The sequence below is a fragment of the Mytilus trossulus genome, chromosome 9, assembly GCF_036588685.1.
Source record: "Mytilus trossulus isolate FHL-02 chromosome 9, PNRI_Mtr1.1.1.hap1, whole genome shotgun sequence".
Lineage (NCBI taxonomy): Eukaryota > Metazoa > Mollusca > Bivalvia > Mytilida > Mytilidae > Mytilus > Mytilus trossulus.
Window position 1 is genome coordinate 11956704 of NC_086381.1, and position 25200 is coordinate 11981903.

Here is a 25200-nt window from a genome sequence, read left to right on the forward strand (position 1 = left end):
TTAAACAATATGTAATAAAATCTTCACTCCATCTTAAGATCTTACTTGTATTGAATTGAATAAAAAAAATAAAATTTAGAAATTGAAATAGGTCTAGGTCGCTGTTATTTAAAAGCTGTTTGAAAATTTTAAATTTGCACCCTTAATGCAAAGAAGTCAATCTAATGTAATTTTTGGAGACAAAAATATGAAATAAGTTTTAAATGCAGATACAAAATATATGTTTCTATAAATTATTGGTTTTTATTTTGCTCCAAACGCAAATATGTAAGATAAACAAGCCATATGAATATGACTGTGCATTTTTCTGTAATTTTTGCTTTGACCTTTGACCCTGATTTAAAAAAAAAACGTGACCGACCACGGCAGACAACGACGACAACGGTATTTCGGCGAGGCTTGTTCTCCTCTTTCCAATGATATAAAATATAGCGGTGTGATTTTCCGTTAAAGCAAATGGATCAAATTCGTTGATTTGGGCACCCTACTATAAGAAAAAAGTAAAATCACAAGCATACTGAACTCCGAGGAAAATTCCAAAAGGAAAGTCCCTAATCAAATGGCAAAATAAAATGATAAAATACATCAAACGAATGGACATCAACTGTCATATTCTGGAATTGGTACAGGCATTTTCAATTTCAGAAAATGGTGGATTGAACCTGGTTTTATAGCCTCAAATCTCTCACTTGTATGACAGTCGCATCAAATTCCATTATATTTACAACGTTGCGTGAACAAAACAAACATAATAGGTAAAATTGTCAAAATTGAGGTACAGCAGTCAACACTGTGTCATTCACCCAGGAAACACAATACTATTACGATAAAGTGTTAACAAAAACGATGCGGATGAAAATTAAAACACAATTTATGACGAACTCGCGAAAAAGCAATTTGTTGAAAATCATTTTTGATGAAACTTGTAGTTTAATAAGGATTGAAATTCAAACGTGTTGGTCTACATTCAGTCAATTTTTTCCCTGAGTTAATAACAGAAACTATAATCGAAACTGGAAAGAAGTTTCTGATAACTTCACCATGACCTTTTAAAGCAAGGGATTCACTATGTGTTTGTCCACGAGCTAAACAGTCATATTATATCAAAGAGCAATGTTGAAATGATTGATATAGCATTTAACGAACATTTTTTGTATGATTACATTCCTTGTATGTAAGTTGTGGTTCTATTCACTTTATCAAACGTCAATTATAAAGTCTGAAAGGTGCAACACCTTTATAATTGATCAGATAAACTACAATATATATGTACAGCATAACGTTTACTCAAGTTTGTTTAAGAGAGATATCTCAAAATACTATACACGGCAAAATGTTATCTAAAATATCGCTTCGCGACGAACACGGATTGGGTCGTGTTTACAAAAGATGAAAAAGTTAACCAAAACACATTTCAATGATTTATTAGAACTTACAAGTGCAATGCATATATGTACCTGATGGAGGTTTATAAGATTTTCCTCATTACACTAGTATTGTGTTCTTTTAGAACTGTAATATGTTCACACTTTAGGGGTGGTATCATAACTTGGAAACCTTTTGGCAATCAGGTAATTTTATTTTAATTATATGAACGATCAAATATGGTAATATGTAGTCAAAGATATCTCTTATTGCGATATATATCGTAAATTGGATAAATGGTTCGACTCGATGAAAAATGTAAACTTCTTGGTTTTTATAGACGATTACATTTTTCATAAAGTCTCTAATTTATATTCTCTATATAAATTTAAAAAAATAATAAATACAAAAAAGCGAAAGGGTAATGTGTTTTTCAATTTCCTAAGTCATGGAAACAACATTTCTTGACTAATGGACGGAATTACATATAAATTACAATTCTTATTCAAACATCACTGGTAATTTTTCATAAAACGGAACATGCGTTTGGCTTAAACAAATCTTAAGCGTGGGATATTAGGGTTTTACTATTCTGTTTTTGTGAAACTTGTAATGCTACGCTATTCGAATAAACATGTTTAAGTTTTTGTGTCACAGTTTGATGAAGAAGCACTAACGTGATAACGTTTCCTGTATGTTCATATTTTAGTTTATTCTCGATTTATGAGTTTGACTGTCCCTCTGGTATCTTTTGTCCCTTTTTCATAGTGAGGTTTTCAATTAAGTAAGGTTATATTAGGGTATAAACAGTTACAAGTGAATATCAGAACTCGATTACACTTTGCAAAAAGTAGTTTTTATCGTGTTATTCTTAATTCAATAAAACTTAAGTTCCACGAATTTATTTTCAATCATTATAAAATTATACAGGGAAAATGCTTTATTAATGAGGCAACACTAAAAAAGTGTTTAAATAAGATTTGAACAATAAGCAATACCAATATCGTTTAGTCAGCTATAAAATGCTGACATGCTAAATTGTGAAACAAATCAGACGTGAAAAAACTCAACATTGTCAATTATAACAAATAATATATAATCTGAAACTGTTAACAACCATTGTATTACAGCTTCTGGATTGTGCTAGTTGCATAAAGAATGAGATGGGTTCTACATGTCGGTGGGCTCTCATCCAAACCTAAATTAAAAGTTGAAAATTGAAAAATGAAATTGTAAATTTTTTGCACACTTTATTTTTCACCAATACCGACCTTCCAGTCAGGACCTTTATCTTGGAATAGTCAAATTCACGAAAGAAAATCGTAACCTGTTGTTTAGAATAAAACGTACAAGCACTGACCATATCGATTGAAATTGACCGGCTGTCTGAAATTACTGGCCGTACACCAAAACTACAATAAAAAGCATTATTTACGTTTATATTTTGTTAAATTCCAGGTTAAAATATCATACCGATTAGCCTTTCGGAGATCATTCAGTAGTAACTTTTATTGTGATGCAGCAACCATATCTTCTTTGCTACCAGGAGAAGAGGCATTACAATGCTTGTACGGATGTTCCGGCAATATAGTTCCTAGTATGTCTTATTACTGTACAGACTTCAGCGCTGATGAGGATTGGTCAAGTGGGGAACACACTGTTGTTTATAAATTTCCTGTTTCAACTTCTAATATATATCACTTCGGGTATTAATTTTTTACATTTTTGTTCATATGTCATATCATCAATGCAAATCTAAAAAAAATGCTGGTCATTCTTCAATGAGAAAACAAACTAACAACAAAGAAAACTCAACGAAGTAAAAATGTGGTAATAGGTATCAAAGGTACCAGGATTATAATTTAGTACGCCAGACGCGCGTTTTGTCAACATAAGACTCATCAGTGACGCTCAATATTTAAAAAGCCAAACAAGTCAAAGTTGAAGATCATTGAGAATCCAAAATTCCAAAGAGTTATGCCAAATACGGCTAAGGGTAATCTATTCCTGGGATAAGAAAATCCTAATTTTTTCGAAAATTCAAAGTTTTAAAATTCAGGAAATTTATAAAAATGACCACATAATTGATATTCATGTCAACACCGAAGTGCTGACTACTGGGCTGGTGATACCCTCGGGGACGAAACGTCCACCAGCAGTGGCATCGACCCAGTGGTGTAAATAGTTATCAAAGGTACCAGGATTATAATTTAGTACGCCAGACGCGCGTTTCGTCTACATAAGACTCATCAGTGACGCTCACATCAAAATATTTATAAAGCCAAACAAGTACGAAGTGGAAGAGCATTGAGGATCCAAAATTGTGGTGACATTCAATGTACAAAAAGTAATAGTAATAGTTAGAGCAGAACTTCAATTTCGATTTCGATCGATCAACAATTATTTCTATCTGTATACTGACAGAACCTTCCCGATAGATCATATAGATTAAGAAACACCATTCAAATTTAACCTTTTTCGTCACATTTGGTAGAAATTGGCATCAAAAAGTATGGAAACACTAGGAACAAAAGTATATTGAAAAACACACATTCCACAAAAACGTCGTGTTGCTGCAATTAAACCTAAATGACGAGTAACATTCGGTAATAGGTTTACGAGAAAATTGGATGGTTGCCATGGTGAGTAGCACATACGTGTTGTCAATGGCTATGCAAATGTACAACACGTAATATCATCCAGAATACTTCTTTGTAAATATATTTGCGAGAGTTACGCATAAATTGATAATTTAAATTCAAATTTACAAGGTACTGAGGGTTCATAAAATGTTGACGTTATATACCTGTTTGTTGGTTTTTGTTTTGTGGAAGTCAAGTTAACTTTCAAGACCCATACGAACACATGAATATCTTATAACTACATATCAGTCAGCACTGTGCTTACGCATAAGGGAATATTTATTTCGTATATTATGTAAATAAACGAATGAATATAATATATACACCAAACATAAGATGCTAGGGGGGAGTATTTGTGTACAACGCAGGTATTTCAATGGGAATGCATTATCAGTTTTTACTATCAGCTCTTATTTTACACTGCGATCATGTAGCAAAATATTAACTGATCGACTCCGGAATACCAATCCTGATCCGCATTCTCATTTTCCGTATAATATCTTCTCTACGTTTGATATTCTGAAGATTCTTGCCGGTATATACTCAACATTTTAATGGTTCACACAGTGATGCAAAACAACAATGTTTCGATTTTCAAATGAACACTAAAATAGATTTGCTAGTTGAATTTTTCTAAAATTTTTACAATTTTTACTTTTACTTTGACCAGTCGAGAAAATAATAAAACAAAATCAAGAAATTTGAACGATGCAATTAACAGGAAAAGTTTGGTTGGATGATAATCAGTTTGGCAAACACTTCATTCGACCATTTAGAAGCTCTCTTTACTAATAGTATGTGATAAACACGTTCCATTGATTTCTAATCAGTTAACTCGCGTAGGCATTATGTGACTCCTTAAAATTAGAATTATTCTATTGTGTTTTCTACTTACTTTTGCAGGTATATAAGTAGTGCGTGGATACCTTTGGCTGAAGGCGGGAGCGGTTGGTCAATGAGAACGGCAGCAAACTTAACAGTACGAATGGATACAGGACAAATAAATTCATCTCCAATATCTGCTATGAAGCCTATTACAAGAATGAAGCATGGGTGTCAATATTCTATACATATACCAGGTTCTGTAAAATTATGCTTAAAAATAAATATAGTATAATTACCCTGCCCATAATGGAACTGTTCCATATACTAGTAATATGTTTTGTAGACAAGGGTCTTGATCAGGATTACGGGAGAGAGAATAACGAACAAAAAGTACAGTATAAATAATATACTAGTAGATAAATGGCGGCGGAGTTAAGCCCGTCTACCTCTAGCAAATATGGAATAAAAAACACTCTGCAATACGCACAGTAAAACTCGGGTTAAAATAAATCTGATTCCGATGTTGGAATAGGATTGATTGATTGTTGATTGCTTAACGTTCAGTGGCAAATATTTCATGCATATTCAGGACGATGTTGGAATAGGAAACAGGAGAAACTTAGCAAAAAGACTATAATCAACATATAAATATCAAGGGGTTTTAACAAAGAGCTAGTTTGGGTTTGTTCTTGTGTATTTTGTAAAACATTAACAGATCTAGGATTGTGGTTGAATTTCATGATGAAGATAGAATTTGTCGATCGGTTTAAATGAGGTCTGGAGCTGGCATTTCAGTAATTGCTAGTAGTCTCAAGTTGTCTTGCTTGGTTTCTAACAATCTGATGGTTACGTACAGTGAGCAGCTAAATGGTTGCCAGAATGGAGCAGTAATCGCTTATCATTCTTGAGAACCTTACGGTGTATGTAGTTTCATGTTTGCGCATGTTTGCAACTAAATACCCCAAAATTTTCAACGAAAGTGGTGAGATATTTTAATTGTGATGTTTATCCATAATAAATAAAGTAATCTGAGATTCCAGGATTTAAATTTAGTATAATAAGCAATTCATTATTCTCATAATTGTACCTTCAGAAATAGCGGGGTTATAAAGTAATTACTTTGTCTGTTTAAAATCACTTATTACCTGCAACCTCCTTGCTTTTCATGAATGTCTTTGCACATTCCGATTCTTATTTGAAATTTGTAACGCTTTTCAAAATGGTACGTGTTATGTGAAAATGTTATAATCTTGGGGTAAAAAGACAAGATGAACATGATAAAATGAAAACGATTCATTTATAACTAATCATAACTCTATATTAACTGTTTGTATTTTTAAAGAACAAATCAAAATGAAAAAAGTTTCTTTGCCTAGTCTTTTTTAAATGCTACAGATTGACACTAGTAGACAAAAAATGCTTAAAGGTATTTTGAAACAGGAAATTTTTGTGTTAGTATAATTTAATGATAATAGTAAATAAGAATAATAAAAAATCTTTTTTATGTGCCCAAAAAAAATGATGTACGACACAGATTGCACTAGTAGACAAAAAATGCTTAAAGGTATAAAGCATGTTGGCATAATTATGGACTTATATCTTTTTGGATACAGATTATTTTCAAATGATATCCATATAGCTGTTTTTAAATCTGCTCAGAAATATACTGATCATTGGTCGGGTTGTTCTCTCTGCGACCTATTCTCAATATATATTCTTAATTTTATTTATATTTAGTAATTTACACTGTAAACATATATTTGCTTGTGTGCGCTGATAACAGAGGGACGAAAGATACCAGAGGAACATTCAAACTCATAAATTGAAAATAAACTGACAACGCCATCAGCCATCAGTAGCATGTATGTTCGACTATATTATATTATTTTAAATAGAGTTGCTGATATTTTATTCATACCTTGTACATGTAATATGGAAATAGCTTTTATAGACTTTGCCTGATGCTCAATATTTCCATATATTAATAAATAAAATATGTTTAAATCATATAAAATAAGAGAATATTCATATTCAGATTAAAGGTCTTTAATGGGCAACATAGCATAGCAATAACAAACAAAAAATCACAAACTATTACAATGTATTTGGTTAAAACAAATACAATAGTGTACATTGATATATCAATGTTCATATGGTAATAAACCTTTTTCTTTTTTTTATCATGTACATTTTGTTTCAGGCAGGACCAGAATCATAAAAACGGTACAGTAAACATCGTTGTGAAGGATATAAATACACTTTTGTCTTGCATTTACATATGTAATGATATACGTTCATGATATTAACGAGAAGATACATATAATATTTAGTATATTCATAGAAAAAAACAAGTAAATAATTGAAATAAAAAGGAGAAAAAAATAACGGTTTTGGATAAATAAAAAACAAGGGTTTAAAAAAGTGTCCTGTCCCAAAGCATATTTGCCATAAAGTAAACTAGTGGAGCGACAGATCAAGAAAACGGGGCTTATTTGATGACTTTCATGGACCGGCATATCTGCAGGCTAAAGACTATTATTTTGCAAACCAAATCCCTTAAGCTAACTTTTTAGCCCAGTCGTAGACATTTTCTGCGGTGCAATTGTTTTATAAAATGGAAAGAAAAAAGAAATTTGGAAATTTTTTTAAACTTCAACAGTGGAAAAAAATTTGAATTTTGTTACTTTATTTTTTTTTTGTCTTTTGATATATGATTTTGTATTTTACACAAAGTTTAATTGTTTGTTCATATTGTTAAACTAGTATTCCTTAATTTGTATCTTTTTTTTCCTCCATTTTCACTCAGTTTAACGAAAGCACTCTCTGTATTATTTTAACGAAGTTGTTACGACATTTATAAATTTATATTACATCGATAAATTCATGATTTTCGGAATCAAAATGTTATAAAACTTCCTATTATAAAGTTTTGAATCCATTCCAAGTCAGTATTTCAAACAAATTAACTTCAATGAGGATATTTAACTTTGAATTATAGTGCAATGAATATGATATCGAACTCCTCGTTATGCTGATGCTCATGGACAGATTTTAGTAATGCTTCTGAACTTCCTGTCGACAAACTTCGAAAGGTTCTGGAAATAACAGAATGCATACTTGCTTTAAACAAAAACCTGTTTACCCAATATCATTTTGCTTTGGCATTACAATTACACCATGAGTTTGGCTCTTAAATTTTTATTGCAATTTCCAATTTTCCTCGTTTTTGTGCATCCTACTCTAAAGTACGTTGATATAGAACTTTTTGGAAATAGACATAATCCAAGACATTGCTCTTTTTATAAAAGTTGATCGTATTATACAAGAGGGATAAGAAAACATTAACCTAAATGAAACAATCGATGGTACAAATACCTTTCATTCCAAGGCTAGAGCTTTATTTCAGTATCAGAACGAATCATCAAACTCCTATATAAGTTCCATCTAGGTTAAACGGGGGCTAGAAAGATCTTTGACGTTGAATAATTCTAATACCAATCTTATGGCAAGTTTTCCTTTCGACAGGCCAACAGAACGATATGGACCTTCGCGTTATTCTGATGTTTATGGGAAAATTGTGAGACAGAACTTAGATTCGATTCCATTTTTTGACAGAAATAAACAAATATTCCATTTTGGACCGGTTCTTAAAAGAGGCAAAATCTGAAATTTTGTCTGTAGCCTATGCTCCAGTTATAGATGCCAAGCCTAGCGACATTGCAATTTATTTACATCTTTGATCAATGCTCTTCAACTTTGTTCTTGTTTGACTTTATAAAATTTTGATACGAGCGTCAATGACGAGTCTTATGTAGACAAAATGAGATCAAGATCGGGATTAGCCATAGATGCAGAAACTAAACACGAAGAAAGCATGCCAACAGCCATGAAACGAGACAAGAAGAATGCATCTGATAGGGTATACGCATTTAGATATAACCGATCCATATAACGTTGCGAATCATCCTTAGTCATTGATTAATATTTCTACAGAGATGCAAGCCTCAATAGATGTTCAGGATTCTCTTCTTAAATCTCTTTAACGTGGCACCCAAATGGTTAAATCTTTTGTGGAAGGCTGCTTTAATGAGTCTGAAACCCATGCCTTCTACAGTCCTATTTCGAGGTCTCTCTCAATACTTTTGATGATACGACCAAGACCTTAAATGTAAATCATGTGACTTTTTTAATGCCCACATAAACCCAGTAAAATTAGTTCATCGTGCTTTAGTTCTTGCTAATGTTCGTGAGAATATAACTGTAGTCATGATCTTGGCATATCCTAATGGTCCAATACCTTCAGCTCTATTCCATGATGATGGTACCATGTGGAAGTGTTGGAAATCTGATATAATGCACCTCCTTGAAGAGAAAATTTGCTCTTCTTTCAATCTTCAAGTTATGATAAAGGCACCAGGCTTATAATTTGATACGCCAGAAGTGTGTTTCGTCTTTATAAGATTCTTCAGTGACGCTCAGATCAAAATAGTTATAAAGCCAAACAAGTATAAAGTTAAAGAGCATTGAGGACCAAAATTCTCCAAAGTTGAGTCAAATACGAATAAAGTAATCTTTGTCTGGGGTAAGAAAATCCTTATTTTTTCGAATAATTAATACTTTTGCAAAAGGTAAATTTATAAAAATTACTATAAAATTGATATTAATGTAAACACAAAAGTGCTGACTGCTGATCTGGTGATACCCTCTTCCAATAAGTTTTAAAGCGGGAGATCAGGAATTCGTCGATACCATTGGCAATGCACTGATCGCGTCAATGTATGAACCAATGAGAAAGTGCAGGAACCGTCATGATGATCTAAACAAACTAAGGGTGAAATTTGACGACACAAAGAATGCCAGTCTTGTTAGAATTCCCGCATGTGAAAATTTGTTTTAACAGCACATCCCATGTGGAATGCTTCAAATGCAAGTTTGGATGAACTCGTATATTGATCAACCAGTTATCCGTCTTTCCAAGAACTCTGGTTGTCAAGAGGGTGAAAACCGTTTGCTCTCACTTTTCATTGAGGTACCTATGTCAACAGATTTCCTTCAAGACCTTGTTCGTACGTATTTGCGCAAGAGAGAAAAATAGCTTGCAATAAAAACTGTGTATACAACAAACAGAACTCTGCATATACCAATTATGTGTTCATGCGAAGGGTCTGATGGTTGTAAAAATAATTTAATTCACCGAACAATATTCGAAGCAGACGACGACGAAAACGATGCCCTTTGTTTGTTTAAATACCACATGCAACTACTCTTTCCGATGTGTGCTTTTTTAAGGCAAAGGCATATAAAGCTTAAAAGTTCATAGAGCTAGAATATACGCTAAACCTTTAGTCAATCATTGAACGGATGTGATTTAATTGCTTTGTGAAATATTTGTGACTGGCAATAAAAATACATAAAAGCAAAACATCAAATTGATTTCCATTCGTTTTTAAAAGAGCCGTTCAATTAAGAAATATATCTTTACAAGAACATGCGATGTAAAAAAATTAATTGAGAGTCTATTGTTGTTCCATCTTCTATATTCTTATTGTTGCTAGCATAAATTCCCCTTTTTTTTTACATTATTTAAAAAAAAGTTGCACCATATTTGAATTCAACGACCAGGCACAAATTAAAAAATAAAAATTTCTCTTTCCAAAAAGTCATGATTTAGCCACCAGGTAGGGTTGTCCATTAAAGTTGAAAAATGGTTAGCTTGATCACTCCCCCTTAACAGTGTATTGCTCAAATTCATGTAGATAACATTTTGAGCACTGGTTTGTAAGATTTCTTTACTGTAAAAGAAAAAAAAAAGACAAACGAGCCAATGACAATATCATTTTAACTGTGACCATGTTCATTTATGGGAGTTTTTTTAATGTGCTTTTAAACACCCATTACAGCACACGTGTATGGCCACAAAACAAAGACAATTGATTATATGATTAGATATGGAAAGTTGTGGTATGAGTGTCAATGAAACAACTCTCCATCCAAATAACAATTTATAAAAGTAAACCATTATAGGTCAAAGTAGCTCATTCAACACGAAGCCTTACATATTAAACATTAGTATAGTATGTTAAAGTCTGAAAATGTTTAGTATTTGACTTGTAAGAGAAACCGATAGGAGGCTGTATCGATATAAACATTTTTTTATTGTAACGCCAGCCATCTGCAGATCTTGTGTTCAGCTGAGTAAACAGCACTTAATCATTTTGATCGTGTATGTAAAGTATGTTTTAACAGAGATTATACCGACAATTTACTACAGTAGTCAGGGGAAGTTATACATTGAAATGTAGATTGCAGTGACCCCATATAAATCAAATACCTATAAATAAACGTATATTTTGTTAGTAATTGACGTTTAATCTTTACATATTTTAACACTACGGAACTATTATTTGTTTTTACCAACGTGTTTATTGGAAACGATAAACAGAGTAGCTTAATAAAATTTTTAAAGTTTTAACAAACAATAGCAAGAATCAAGTGCTTTATCGGATATGTTCCTAACGTCGTAACTACAATCCCATTCGTTTTCATGAATGTGACTTACCGAATTAGATTATTTACTGTTTTTGTTATCACATAAGCAATATGACGGGTGCCACATGTGGAGCAGGATCTGTCTTCCCTTCCGGAGCACCTGATATCACCCCTAGTTTTTGCTGGGGGCGTGTTGTTTATTCTTTAGTTTTCTATGTTGTGTCATGTGTACTATTGTTTGTCTGTTTGTCCTTTTGATTTTTAGCCATGGCGTTGTCAGTTTATTTTCGATTTATGAGTTTGACTGTACCTCTGGTATCTTTCGTCCCCCCTTTTTTCAACGCTAACGCAAATCATTCAACAAAACTAGTTATAATAAAAATGTATAAGTAAATAAGAATAAATTAATAATGATATCTCCTTCAAATGGATAGATATTTATGTCAGGTGATCTGCCATATAACACTAACAAAGGAGATAATATCGCAGTAATATGATTATATTTCAACTTGTATAATTTACAGTTCAAGACGATGACGGCGACAAAGTAAAATGTAGATGGTCTACCAAAACAAGGTATGATGAATGTGGAGGTGTCTGTCAAACATTATCAGATTCAGTTTTAGACGAGGTAAGTCTAGAAAAATGCGCATGAGACACAAATATTTGCACGACTCTACACTGAAAATATTCATTATATCATGTTATGATGGTATAATACTAAACCCCTAACGGGAAGAATTGTGCCTGAGGTTCATATGATGAAATCATAATCTTTCAGTCAGTTTAATTGAAGTCTGGTGCTGGCATGTCAGTTAACTGCTAGTAGACTGTTGTTATTTATGTATTATTGTCTTTTTGTTTATTTTCTTTGGTTACATCTTCTGACATCAGACTCGGACTTCTCTTGAACTGAATTTTAATGTGCGTATTGTTATGCTTTTAATTTTTCTACATTGGTTAGAGGTATAGGGGGAGGGTTGAGATCTCACAAACATGTTTAACCCCGCCGCATTTTTGCGCCTGTCCCAAGTCAGGAGCCTCTGGCCTTTGTTAGTCTTGTATTATTTTTATATTAGTTTCTTGTGTACAATTTGGAAATTAGTATGGCGTTCATTATCACTGAACTAGTATATATTTGTTTAGGGGCCAGCTGAAGGACGCCTCCGGGTGCGGGAATTTCTCGCTACATTGAAGACCTGTTGGTGACCTTCTGCTGTTGTTTTTTATTTTGGTCGGGTTGTTGTCTCTTTGACACATTCCCCATTTCCATTCTCAATTTTATTTACAACTCATTAATCATACTGTAAATGTTTTGTTTCATATACATATGCATTTATTCGTCAGTCCATAAAAAAATATCTATCGATTTGTTAATCATTGTTTAAAATGTAAAATTTACCATTTTTCTCTATAATTAATCTGTTCTTCTTTTTTAATCAATCACTGAAATTTTAATGTTATGCGCACGTGGAAATGTTGGGAAACTATTGTTAAATTCCGTAATTTATCAACATTTCAGGACTTTATCCTAATTGATCAGAGGAACAAATTCAAGGGAATATAGCAATGCATTTTTGTAATAATAAAACAACTTGTCAAATAAAAGCAACAGAAGGATACCGCTGTTCGAAAGTCATAAATCAATTGAGAGAAAATAAATCCGGGTTAGAAACTTAACTTGAGGTAAACCCATCAACTGTAGAAGGAAAACTACGAAACAACAGAAATATTGAAGTGCAAACAAATACATAAACGACAATGCAACGAACACTAAAAACGCACTGCTATTTGCTTAGCTTGGTACAGGACATTTCAAGAAAAAAGGTGGTTGGTTGAACCTGGTTTTGCTGCTAGCCAAACCTCGCATTTAATGGCAAAACAAGAATCGCCGTGATGAAAAACAATTTTGCATAGTTTTTTCCACGTATTATAGAACTGAGAATTATGTCTTAAAACACATGAAACAATGACAACATTTACCAAATTAAATTAAATACACCATAAACGAATTTCGCGAACATAAATTTGGATACAGATAATCTTATATTTACTATTAAAATGCATTAGAATCTAAGTAGGATAGCAATGATCTTACAACACAGCAATACGATCTTAGGAATGCAAAATTAAATTATATTAATTGTATTGTCTTCCGGAATTTCAAGAACAGCATTGGGCGTCGTTTAACTCCGACGTTTTGTTCGTTAACTTAGCATAGATATAACACAAATACAACAAGATTATAGTCCCTAAGAATAAATACTTGATAAATATTTCTCGCTACATTGAAGACCTGTTGGTGACCTTCTGCTGTTGTGTTTTTTTATTTTGGTCGGGTTGTTGTCTCTTTGACACATTCCCCATTTCCATTCTCAATTTTATTCATATGAAGGTTGTATAAAAACAAGCTATACAAATTGCATTGAAAATTTTATTCATTATAAGATGCAAAGCATTGATGAAAAAAAGTAAACTTTTTTTATATAAGAATCGTTAAGATTGTAAATTAAATAGGGAACTAAGAAACAATTGTTTTGACAATTTGGAATTATGCTTTTCTTTTAAAGATTTGTCGAATAAAAAAAGGGTGACTTTTATACTAAATCCATCGACACCATCACAAATAAATAAAATTCATTAAAATTCATTAAAATTCATTAAAATTCATCTAAAAGTCATCAGAACTGAGGACAGTCGACACTGGACTTTTTACTGTAATTAAATGTTTATGTATACAGTTAGTTATAGTGTCTAATTATTTTCAATTTTTCACAAACTTAATGTTTAAAAGAGGGACGAAAGATACCAAAGGGACAGTCAAACTCATAAATCTAAAATAAACTGACAACGCCATGGCTTATTATGAAAAAGACAAACAGACAAACAATAGTGCACATGACACAACATAGAAAACTAAAGAAAGAACAACACGAACTCCACCAAAACCAGGGGTAATCTCAGGTGCTTCGGAAGGGTAAGCAGATCCTGCTCCACATGTGGCATTCGTCGTGTTGCTTATGTGATAACAAATCCGGTAAATAGTCTAAGTTTATATGGCAATAAATATTTGAATTGAATAGAACTGATAACCTGAGTTGGGTCATTGCTCTTTGATTTTGACTTCACATTGCTTAAATAGAATGGTAACGTAGAGTCAAATTGAATGGTGATGGGCTGTTAGTAAATTACAGTTGAGGGAAAACTGTTGTTGAGAAATTGCAGTTAAAAGCAAAACAAAATATGGGCTTTGCTCATTGTTGAAGGCCGTACGATTACCTATAGTTGTTAATGTTTGTGTCATTTTGGTCTTTTTTGGATTGCTGTCTCATTGGCAATCATACCACATCTTCTTTTTTATATTACGTATATTTTTACCCTTTAACATTTAAACATTTATAGACTTATTATCGTATCTCTGGGGCTACAAAAGCTACGGATTTTTATTTTTTTGGACGCAGAGCGACAAGTTTTTATACATTTAAAATGTATTCAAAATGAAAAATAAATATTGATCTAAATACATGTATAACGTTATTATTGACTTCTAATGAATACTTCATATGTTTTTTATGAATATCAATTATATGATCATTTTAATTTCCTGTTGACAAAATATTAATTTTTTCCGAAAAGCAAAGAAATTTCTTATCCCAGGAATAGATTACCTTAGCCGTATTTGGCACAACTTTTTGGGAATTTTGGGTCGTCAATGTTCTTCAAGTTGTACTTTTTTGGCTTATTAACTGTTTTGATCTGAGCGTCATTGATGAGTACTATGTAGACGAAACGCGCGTCTGGTGTCTTATATTATAATCATAGTACATTTGATAAGTATTTTTACTAAATGCTAAATACGATTGGTGAACGCTATAACTCTAAGAAATTTTAATGCAGCATGAAAGTTGTTATCTAGCTCAAGCGTTTGTAAAGAGTGTATCTGTAGGCTACACGCACGTAATACATACGCTACAAATAACTTATCTTTAACGTTTTTACTCGCTTGAAGCGTATGTATTGCGTGCTTGTAGCATGAAGGTATACGCTAGACAAACGCTTGAGCTTAATGAAATTTTTTAAGCTACATAAAAATGTCCTGGAGTTATAGCGTTCACCAAGCGAGTATCTTTGCATTTCGACGTACTTAAAACTAATGCAACACGCGTTTAACGATTGCTTAGCGTTCCACTGGCATGTAAATAACGTATACCGACTTTGTAAATTTTCTCTGTACGTCTGGTGCACGCCGGTCTATATGCCAATGTGTGACAAACAACCCATTATTAAACACCCAAGACAGCACAGATTATCGTCCCAGATACGACCGGGACGCGTCTCAAGTACGGTCAGGGGCCATTTTTTTTCTTCGTAGCGTACATTCCATCTACGTCAGACAAACGCTATGCGTTACTTGAACTCCCGATACACGCGTATGTACGCTTCTCGTACGCTTAAAGCTCGTTGTACACACGATACAGATATGATTGACAAGTTGAATGCATCCAAAATTAATAGCGTATTGGTAGCGTACATGATTTTTTACAACGCCCTGCGTACGTCGGAGCTATACGCTGATGTGTGACGCCGGTATAAAATACACAAAACGAAGCTTCTTATTCTCTTTATAATTTGGACACATGTTTTTCATTGTTATAAATCAAATTTGAGCAGCTGGTGCCCCTTTAAAGATCTCTACAAATTATCAGATTTTGGAAAACATTAAACTTGAGAAGAATACTGTTTAATGATATTAGAAATCTTTTAAAATCATTATTTCGAACAACGTACAAACACGTTCCCAACAAATTAGTGTGAAAACTCATCTCATTGAGTCAGTTAAAACGGTACATTTAGAATCAATTTGGAAGTGAGATTCGTCCTAGTAAAAAAAAAAATAAAGACGATAATTTTGTTTTCTCGAAATCAAATATTCCATCATTGTTTAGTAACTTCTCAATTGTTTTGTTATGTAAAAGACGATATCATATCGAATGTGTGTGTTTCTTAAAATTATTACCATAAACGAACAGATGAATGTGCCCCACTAAGGGATGTAATCACATTAAAAAACTTTATGTATTGTAAATGACATGAAACAGACTATTTTGCCTAAGTACTGGGCTCATTTTTATTAGGCCCGTTTTTAGTATAAAGTTTGATATAATTTGTTATTTTTTATTAGATCTCTTGTATTTTACATTACAATGCTACCAAAAGCATAGGCTGGTATGCAGTTGCAGTACAACTAGAAGATTTTGCTGTATCCAATGATATGATACCGTTAAGCAGTGTGCCGTTGCAGTTTCTTATCCAAGTATTTACATCGAATGGTTTTTGTAAAGACCGACCGGTACTTATAAAAACAAACTTTATCGATGGAACAAATATTCCAATCAGCCTGTATTCAACTTTATGTGAAATCATGATAGCAAAGAGTGCAACAAACACATCAGTGTGCGTATTTTTTTTACATTTAACAAAAAGTATCTCGTTTTAGTATCGAATCCTCTACTTATGAATTATAAACATTGATCATACATGTGGGAGGTTTCAGTATATATAAATCAGGTTTATTAATCAAAATTCACATCACTATAAGTCGTGTCACGGTACTTATCTTTCCCAAATTCATGTATTTGGTTTTAATGTTATATATGTTATTCTAATAGGATTTTGTTTAATGCTTAGTCGTTTCTGTGTGTGTTACATTTTAATATTCTGTCGTTGTTCTCCTCTTATAATTAATGCGTTTCACACGGTTTTGGTTTGTTGCCCCGATTGTATTTTTTGTCCATAGATTTACGAGTTTTAAACAGCGGTATACTACTGTTGCCATTATTTATCGTCCTGTTTCTTTGGAAAATTCAGGTACCAAATCATAAATATGATAGTCGTTTTCCAGTTGCCCCATGAATGGTTTATAGGGTTGAGCTTTTGGTTTTGTAAGGTTTTATGGACTTTCAAAATTTACATTGGAGATTGATATGTTTTTGTTTGCACAAAAGGATAAAACAGTTTTATCATATATCGTCGATATTTGAAATCTAGTATTTTCCAGTGGCTTCCATTATTCACCATACTAAAACATTTACTTCCTTTTAAAAATTCTTGAACAACGTTGAGGTATTCTTGAGACAATTAGTAGGCATGAAGTAACTTACTTATTTCCACACTAGACTAGAAAACCAAGAACAGTGTTTCTTTTATTCATATGAGAGAAATACTTTATACTGTGACTTCACAAAATATGAACAGAGTTCAGCATTATTCTCCGACTTCGTTGTCTGCTACAATAATCGCAGCAATCGATCATTGTAAACTGGGGGTTTGAGATCTAAAATCGCAATATCATCATACTTCTGACTCGAGGAGAAACTGGTAGTCTATTGTCATATGAGAACTATGATAGATCAATGACAAAAATTGCACGGAAATTAAAGATCTACAAACAAGTTAAAATTCTTGAAATATTCATGAAATTTTCAATCAACTGTATATATGTCATTTCCCATTGCAGCCTTTTTTTAACACTTTTTGTGATTATATCAGAAACTAAAGTAAATATAGAAAAATTGACAACAAAAAACATGAGCTGCCATTGAAGGTCTAAAACTAGATAACACGGCCGAACTCACCAGAAGACTGTTCATACGAGTTTTGTTCATGATGATGTTTATATAAATAAGAAGGTGGTGTTTTATTGCCAATGAAACAACTTCTCACCAGACACCACCTTAAAGAAGTTTAAAACTGTAAGCCACCGTATGGCTCATTTCTGCATTTTGTTTTGTGAAAACGTAAGTAGCTAAAAAGAAACCCTTTAAAAGATAGAGAAAAATAAAAAATAGTGAAGATGGAAGACATAGCCACTCAACAAATCATACGCGTTAATGATCTCAAACGACGATTTAACATATTTGTATGCGTTTTGGTGAAAACATTAGAAGACAGAGAGAAACTGTTTACCGTTCAAAAAATCATCAAAATGAGGTTAATACATAAAGCAAAATGATCGAAATCATCAGTGGACTTCTTATACCTGTGATTGCCCTTTAATTACGACGTTGACTTATTTTCTTATCCCAGGTATAGATTACCTTAGCCGTATTTGGCAAGACTTTTTTGGATATTTGGATCCTCAATGCTCTTCAACTTTGACTTGTTTGGCTTTATAAATATCTTAATTTGAGCGTCAATGATAAGTCTTATGTAGACGAGACGCGCGTCTGGTGTACTAAATTATAATCCTGGTATCTTTGATAACTATTTACACCACTGAGTCGATGCCACTGCTGGTCGACGTAACGTCCCCGAGGGTATCACCAGGCCAGGAGTCAACACCTCTATGTTGACATGAATATCAATAATGTGGTCTTTTTTATATAAATTTCCTGTTTAAAAAACTTTGAATTTTCGAAAAACTAAGGATTTTCTTATTCCAGGTATAGATTACCTTAGCCGTATTTTGTGCACAACTTTTTGGAATTTTGGATCCTCAATACTCTTCAACTTTGACTTGTTTGGCTTTTTAAATATTTTGATATGAGCGTCACTGATGAGTCTTATGAAGACGAAACGCGCGTCTGGCGTACTAAATTATAATCCTGGTATCTTTGATAACTAATTACGATGGTTTTCCCTCGTTTAAATGATAACAATCTTAGACAAAGCAAAAATGTAAACACATGAACTAACAAGCAAACTAAAATGAATAACTACTTATATGTTTTTATGATTGAAATTTTCAATTCATTCTTGTAGGAGCTATTGCCTCTATATCAAAGTTTGAACCTAGTTGTTTTCCCTTTTTCCTACAATCTTGAAAACTGTAATATATATAAACAGAAGGTCTGTCCAGCAAACATAAATAGCAAGACAAGATTTTGCCCACTAAAGTTCCAATGTAAAACAAGTATCCCCGTTGCGTTGTTTCTTGTAATGCCACACATATGAGTATATATAATTAGCAAGGGAGTGAAACAGGCGATAGCTGCATTTCGTGGTTTGTATGTTTGAGTTATACTGTAATAATGGCGTTGAATGATACGGTATTTCAGTCACTAAGAGAATCATTTTTGGACATAAACTTTATAGCGAACATGACGAACATGTATTGTTCTTTAAATAATTGGCTTATTTTTTCCCCTACAAATCATTTTCATTTATCATTTTAGGATTATTGAAATCGAAACTGTTTCTCCTATAGGGATGTTGAAATCCAATTTAAAGGTATTTGGTGATACTGGAAGGGAATGGTTCGTCATAGTAAAGTGGATACCAACTGAGGATCAAATAGGGAGCCACATATTTTGCTACACAGCAATTGACAGTAACGGGTTAGTATGAAACGAAAAGCAGAATGCATGAAGTATAATAAATCATAAATGGTATAACATGTAACGAAAAACAAACATGAAAGACAAAAACCAACGACAACAACTGGATTTAGAACTGCAGAATTTGGAAAGGCACATATAGAATATGATAATGTTATATATGTTTACGGGCGTTCAATCGTCCACTTACCTGTGACAAATGTATACAGCACAACACACTGTAGTATTCAATTGATAGGCAAGAAGCATAAAACAAAAACAAAACAAAAAAGACTTCCAAAAAAAAACCCACTGTAAGTACCCAATTTAAGAGCAGTTATCGAAATCTGTTTCAATCCTAATAAAAACGAACAAACGATGTATTTCCCAGAATAAGATATCAATCTTATCACACCCTACGGATTTAGATGTCACAATTAGTATGAGCAAGCATGAGTATTAAAATCTTTTTAAGCACATCAAATCGATAGGACGAAGGACCGTAAGTTTTCATAACCGTGTTTAATTGTAACCTTTAAATGTAAATATTGCATAATTTCTATCAAGGCATGTTACTAATACATCCATACTGGTTCTATATCACATTGTTTGTCCCTCAAGACTTTGACATCAGACATTGATATTTTTCTTTTAATTAGATGATGGTTCTTTGTGTTTTGATCTTTCCCGTTTACACCTTTGGTAATTTTTTAAAAAGTATACAGGTAAATATGTTATCGTATTTGTAGTTCAATAGAAAAAAACTTTTGAAATCATTTGCTGAGATGAAATATAGATATACAAACAAGTAGAACTTTTATCGTTGAATTTTATGACAAATCTTTTACAGACAATCATCTGACCAAACATGTGTCACGCTTGTAGTAATTGGTATGTATGAGTATTAGATATTTTACACAAAAACAACTTTTTATTTGTTTGGTTTTATAAATATTTTGATATGAACGGCACTGATGAGTCGTGTGTAGACCAGACGCGCATCTGGCCTACTAAATTATAATCCTGATACCTTTGATAACTATTTAAACCACCGGGTCGATGCCACTGCTGGTGGAAGTTTCGTCGCTGAGTGTATCACCAGCCCAGTAGTCAACACCTTGGTGTTGACATGAATATTAATAATGTGGTCTTTTTTTTTTTTATAAATTTCCTGTTTACAAAACTTTGAATTTTTCGAAAAACTAAGGATTTTTTTTTATTCCAGGCATAAGTTACCATAGCCGTATTTGGCACAACTTTTTGGAATTTGGATCCACAATGCTTTTCGACTTTGTACTTTTTTGGCTTTATAAATATTTTGATATGAGCGTCACGGATGAGTCTAATGTAGAAGAAACGCGCGTCTGACGTACCTTTTATAACTATTTACACCACTGGGTCGATGCCACTGCTGGTCGACGTTTAGTTCCCGATGATATCACCAGCCTCGTTATCAACACTTCAGTGTTGACATGAATATCAATAACGTGGTCATTTGTATAAATTTTCTGTTTACAAAACTTTGAATTTTTGAAAAACTAAAGATTATCTTATCCCAGGCATAGATTACCATAGCCGTATTTGGCACAACTTTTTTGGAATTCGGGATCCACAATGTTCTTCAACTATGTACTTGTTTGGCTCCATAAATATATTGAAATAAGAGTCACTGATGAGTCTTATGTAGACAAGACGCGCGTTTGGTGTACTAAATAATAATCCTGTTACCTAATAACTATTGCAAATGCAACATGATAGTTTTCAATAACTTACGAAGGTGGTTTCTGAGCTTTTAGATTATATAATGCTATTAAAAAGCATGATAAATGCAGGGTATCTAATTATTTTAAAAACATATTGGATTAAAAGTGGGTAAAAGAATTATTCCTTTTAAAGTTTTACCATTTTTATCATATTTAGGTATACCGGGTGTTTTCTGTCAATTTGAATTGTCAAATGGCAGAAATTAATCGATTGAGAATTGAATGAAAATGCAAATTGAGAGGGAAATGAGATTCATTTGTATGACTTTTCATCTGAATGAGAGAAAAAACCTCATGTTTGAAAATAGCTTAACACATCGATATTTACATCTAGATTTAAGATCGTACGTTTACCTTAACTGTGTCTCAGAAACGTGTGTGATGTGTATTAAAATCTATTCCATGCAATTCGATCGCTACTAGACGATTCTCAATCCCTTCTCGAGGGACTTGCTTCTCGATCCTTACTCGAATGTTTTTGACATGTCAAAAACTTTCGGATAGAAAGTCAGTTCGATGACGAGCAATGTATACTATCTCAAACATTCTTTTCGATTGAGTCAAACTAGTCTCCCGATCACGTAATTTGGCTTGATTGGGCTTGATCGAGATGATCTGATCGGCAGTGTGAACCTAGCTTTATATGTTACAGGTCTTTTTTTCTAGGAAGAAAATTCAATACCCATTCATTTAAATGTTTTGGCTTGAGGGTTCTGTGCTGATAAATACATATCTAGAACAGCGCTTCTGACGCACTTAATTTATATTTCTTATGCTAACATATCTAATTATGAAAAAAACATTAAGTTTTTTTTATTATCAAAATACCTGATGGGTAAAATTAGTTATCAAAGGTACCAGGATTATAATTTAGTACGCCAGACACGTGTTTCGTCTTCATAAGACTCATCAGTGACGTTCATATAAAAATAGTTATAAAGCCAAACAAGTACAAAGTTGAAGAGCATTGAAGATCCAAAATTCAATGAAGTCGTGCCAAATACGACTAAGGTTATTTATTCCTGGGATAAGAAAATCCTTAGTTTTGCGATAAATTCAAAGTTTTGTATACAGGAAATTTATGAAAATGACCCCATAATTGATATTCATGTCAACACCGAAGTGCTGAATACTGGGCTGGAGATACCCTCGGGGACGAAACTTCCACCAGCATTGGCATCGACCGAGTGGTGTTAATAGTTATCAAAGGTACCAGGAATATAATTCAGTACACCGGATGCACGTTTTGTCTACATAAGACTCATCAGTGACGCTCATATCAAATTACTTATAAAACTAAACAAGTTTAAAGAAGAAGAGCATTGAAGATCCAAAATTCCAAAAAGTATTGTCTTGATTGCATTATAAAGACAATATGATATTGACTTGTCAACAAATCTAAATTAAGTACGGATAAAAAAATATACACATGAAAACGGAGAAACTGCATGTAGAGGAGCGGGCGTTTTCCCCGCTTTTAAGATGTATTCTTATATAGTAATCAGGTTGAGGCAATACACACGCAATGTTGGCTTTCGAAAAAAATTGCGTTTAACCCTATTTGCTCTGAGTACGTCTGTTGGTGGTGACTCCTAAACTACACATTAAAATTAACTACTTTGGCACAGTTCCCTTTGTTACAATTTTGCACTTTAATAAAATTAAATATCTTTATCATTTTAAGGGCAATTTTATAAATTATATGTTAAAAAAAACCAGTTAACAGTTTAGTAGCGTTCTGATTTTTTATTCTAATATTTATAAACATGTATATAGAATGAAAGCTTCAAGATAACATACTAATGCACACGTTGTTACATCATATAAAGAATTACATTACTTATAAATAAACCTTCAAACTTATTGATACTTTTTTAACTCGTATATATTCATATTTAAGGTTCTATTACAACAACTAAAAATGAAAAAGCAACAACAACTGCAACGCCTTTAATTAAGGAACAAACAACAGTTTTCTGTGAACCAACGCCCATATCAACTGTTCCAACAACTGTGACACCAACCCCACCTGTACTAACAACAGACTGGATTATAGTCATTGTTGTTTGTGGAACTATAATGCTGATTTTCTTATGTTCCTGTATCTATATGTTATTAAGGGTTTCAAGAAGAAACAGAAGAAACCAGAACGACGACCCTATCTATTACACACCTTCATTAAATACAGTAACAAATAATAATGAAATACACTCGTACAGTACCACTTCAATGAATGAAACGGACATTATACCAGACGCGGAGTTGAAATCATGGAAGAGTTGTGACAATCAATGATATCACATCAAACAGTGAAGTGTGCACACAGTAGAAGGATGGTAAAAACGTTTTGTTTTATTCTAGTTATAATTCCGCCAACTGACTACTATCAAACTTTGAGATATGGATTCGAAAATAGTATCACGCCTGAAAATGGATTCAAAACAAGAAGCAATTATGGTTATATCTAATGATTGAAGATATAAAAACAAAATTATGAGAATCAAATTGATAATTATAATTTCAATGATTTCGGTGTACATATCTTATCGTCGTCGGTTTCAGTAGAATGATTTGTGAACTGTTGTTTGACTGTACGTCTTTTCTGTTTTGTTGTCCTTTTGCATCAACTTCTGGTTTTTATTGTCCATTTGTTTTCGAGTGACTGGTATGATTCACATCATCATGATTTTAAACAGAAAATACGATCATCCTGTATGTTTTTTGATACCATTTCATAGGCGAATTACACTCAAATAAATTTCATGTAAATTTAAATATATGTTGGTCTCTTATGAAACTATTTGTTTTACGTGAAATTCACATGATTTAAAAAAAAAAATGTCGTTCAAATAACATCTAAATTATTTGATGTACTAGAAATTAAAATCTCAAGAAATATTTGTTTTTCAATTTTTTGTAAAGTTCACGTGAAATTCATGGATAGTTCCACGTGAGTATCTTGTCAATCTGAATCACGTGAGATCCACCTGAACATTTTTACCTGAATGTCTTGTATAACCTCGTTTGCGGTGAATATAGCATAAAATTCGTTTGTAAATGCAATTGCATATCAATCTTAAACAAAATCCTAACGACGACTTTGTACTTATGCATCCCATCATAGAGTAATTTCCAATGGAAAATATGTGTATTTTTGACTTTCGTAATGTGCTGTGTCTAGATGACCTTTTGTTGTTTCTTTGTTTACAAATTATTTCTTTTAGGGATAAAGATTCTATCGCAAATTTGACTACCTTTGTTTACCTTTTGAATTTTATGCAATCGTCATAGAGAGAGAGAGATGCGAGGTTTATATGGTTATACAAACAGCATTAATCCACAATTTTCTGAATTAGAAAATGCCTGTGCCTAGTCAGGAATAAAACAGTTGTTATTCATTTGTTTGAATTTTTAGGCTTTTGATTTTGACATTTGATCAGGGACTTTTTATTTTGAATTTTCCTCGGAGTTCAGAATTTTTTAGATTTTTCATAGTCGATCGAAAAATCTAACCCCACATCATAAGCCTAGAATAGAGGAAAGCTTGATCTTAATCTACATCCAAATTTGTTACAATTGTGGAAATGTATACAAAGTCTGACGATTTTATCAAAACAGAAATGCTTTACAGTGAAGAGTATCTAAAAGAGTCGACAACGTAGATACAATATAAGTATATTATCAAACCATCATTTGCGGAGTCATGAATGTCAACTGTCTAAATATTTGGGTTGATATTCATGACTGTTTGTTGAAATAATTTACTACAAATGTAAATAAATAATGATATTGAGAATACAA

General features: G+C 32.6%; 1 protein-coding gene across 1 annotated transcript; it reads left to right on the plus strand.

Annotated features, from left to right (window-relative positions):
- Positions 1–1440: 1440 nt before the first annotated feature.
- LOC134683591 (uncharacterized) lies at positions 1441–24168 on the plus strand. The gene is made up of 8 exons (XM_063542898.1): positions 1441–1571; positions 2824–3071; positions 4911–5086; positions 11846–11952; positions 16504–16775; positions 19496–19657; positions 20487–20527; positions 23300–24168. The coding sequence occupies exons 1-8, from the start codon at positions 1452–1454 to the stop codon at positions 23692–23694; spliced, it is 1521 nt and encodes a 506-aa protein (XP_063398968.1). The 5' UTR covers positions 1441–1451; the 3' UTR covers positions 23695–24168.
- The last annotated feature ends 1032 nt before the right edge of the window (positions 24169–25200 follow it).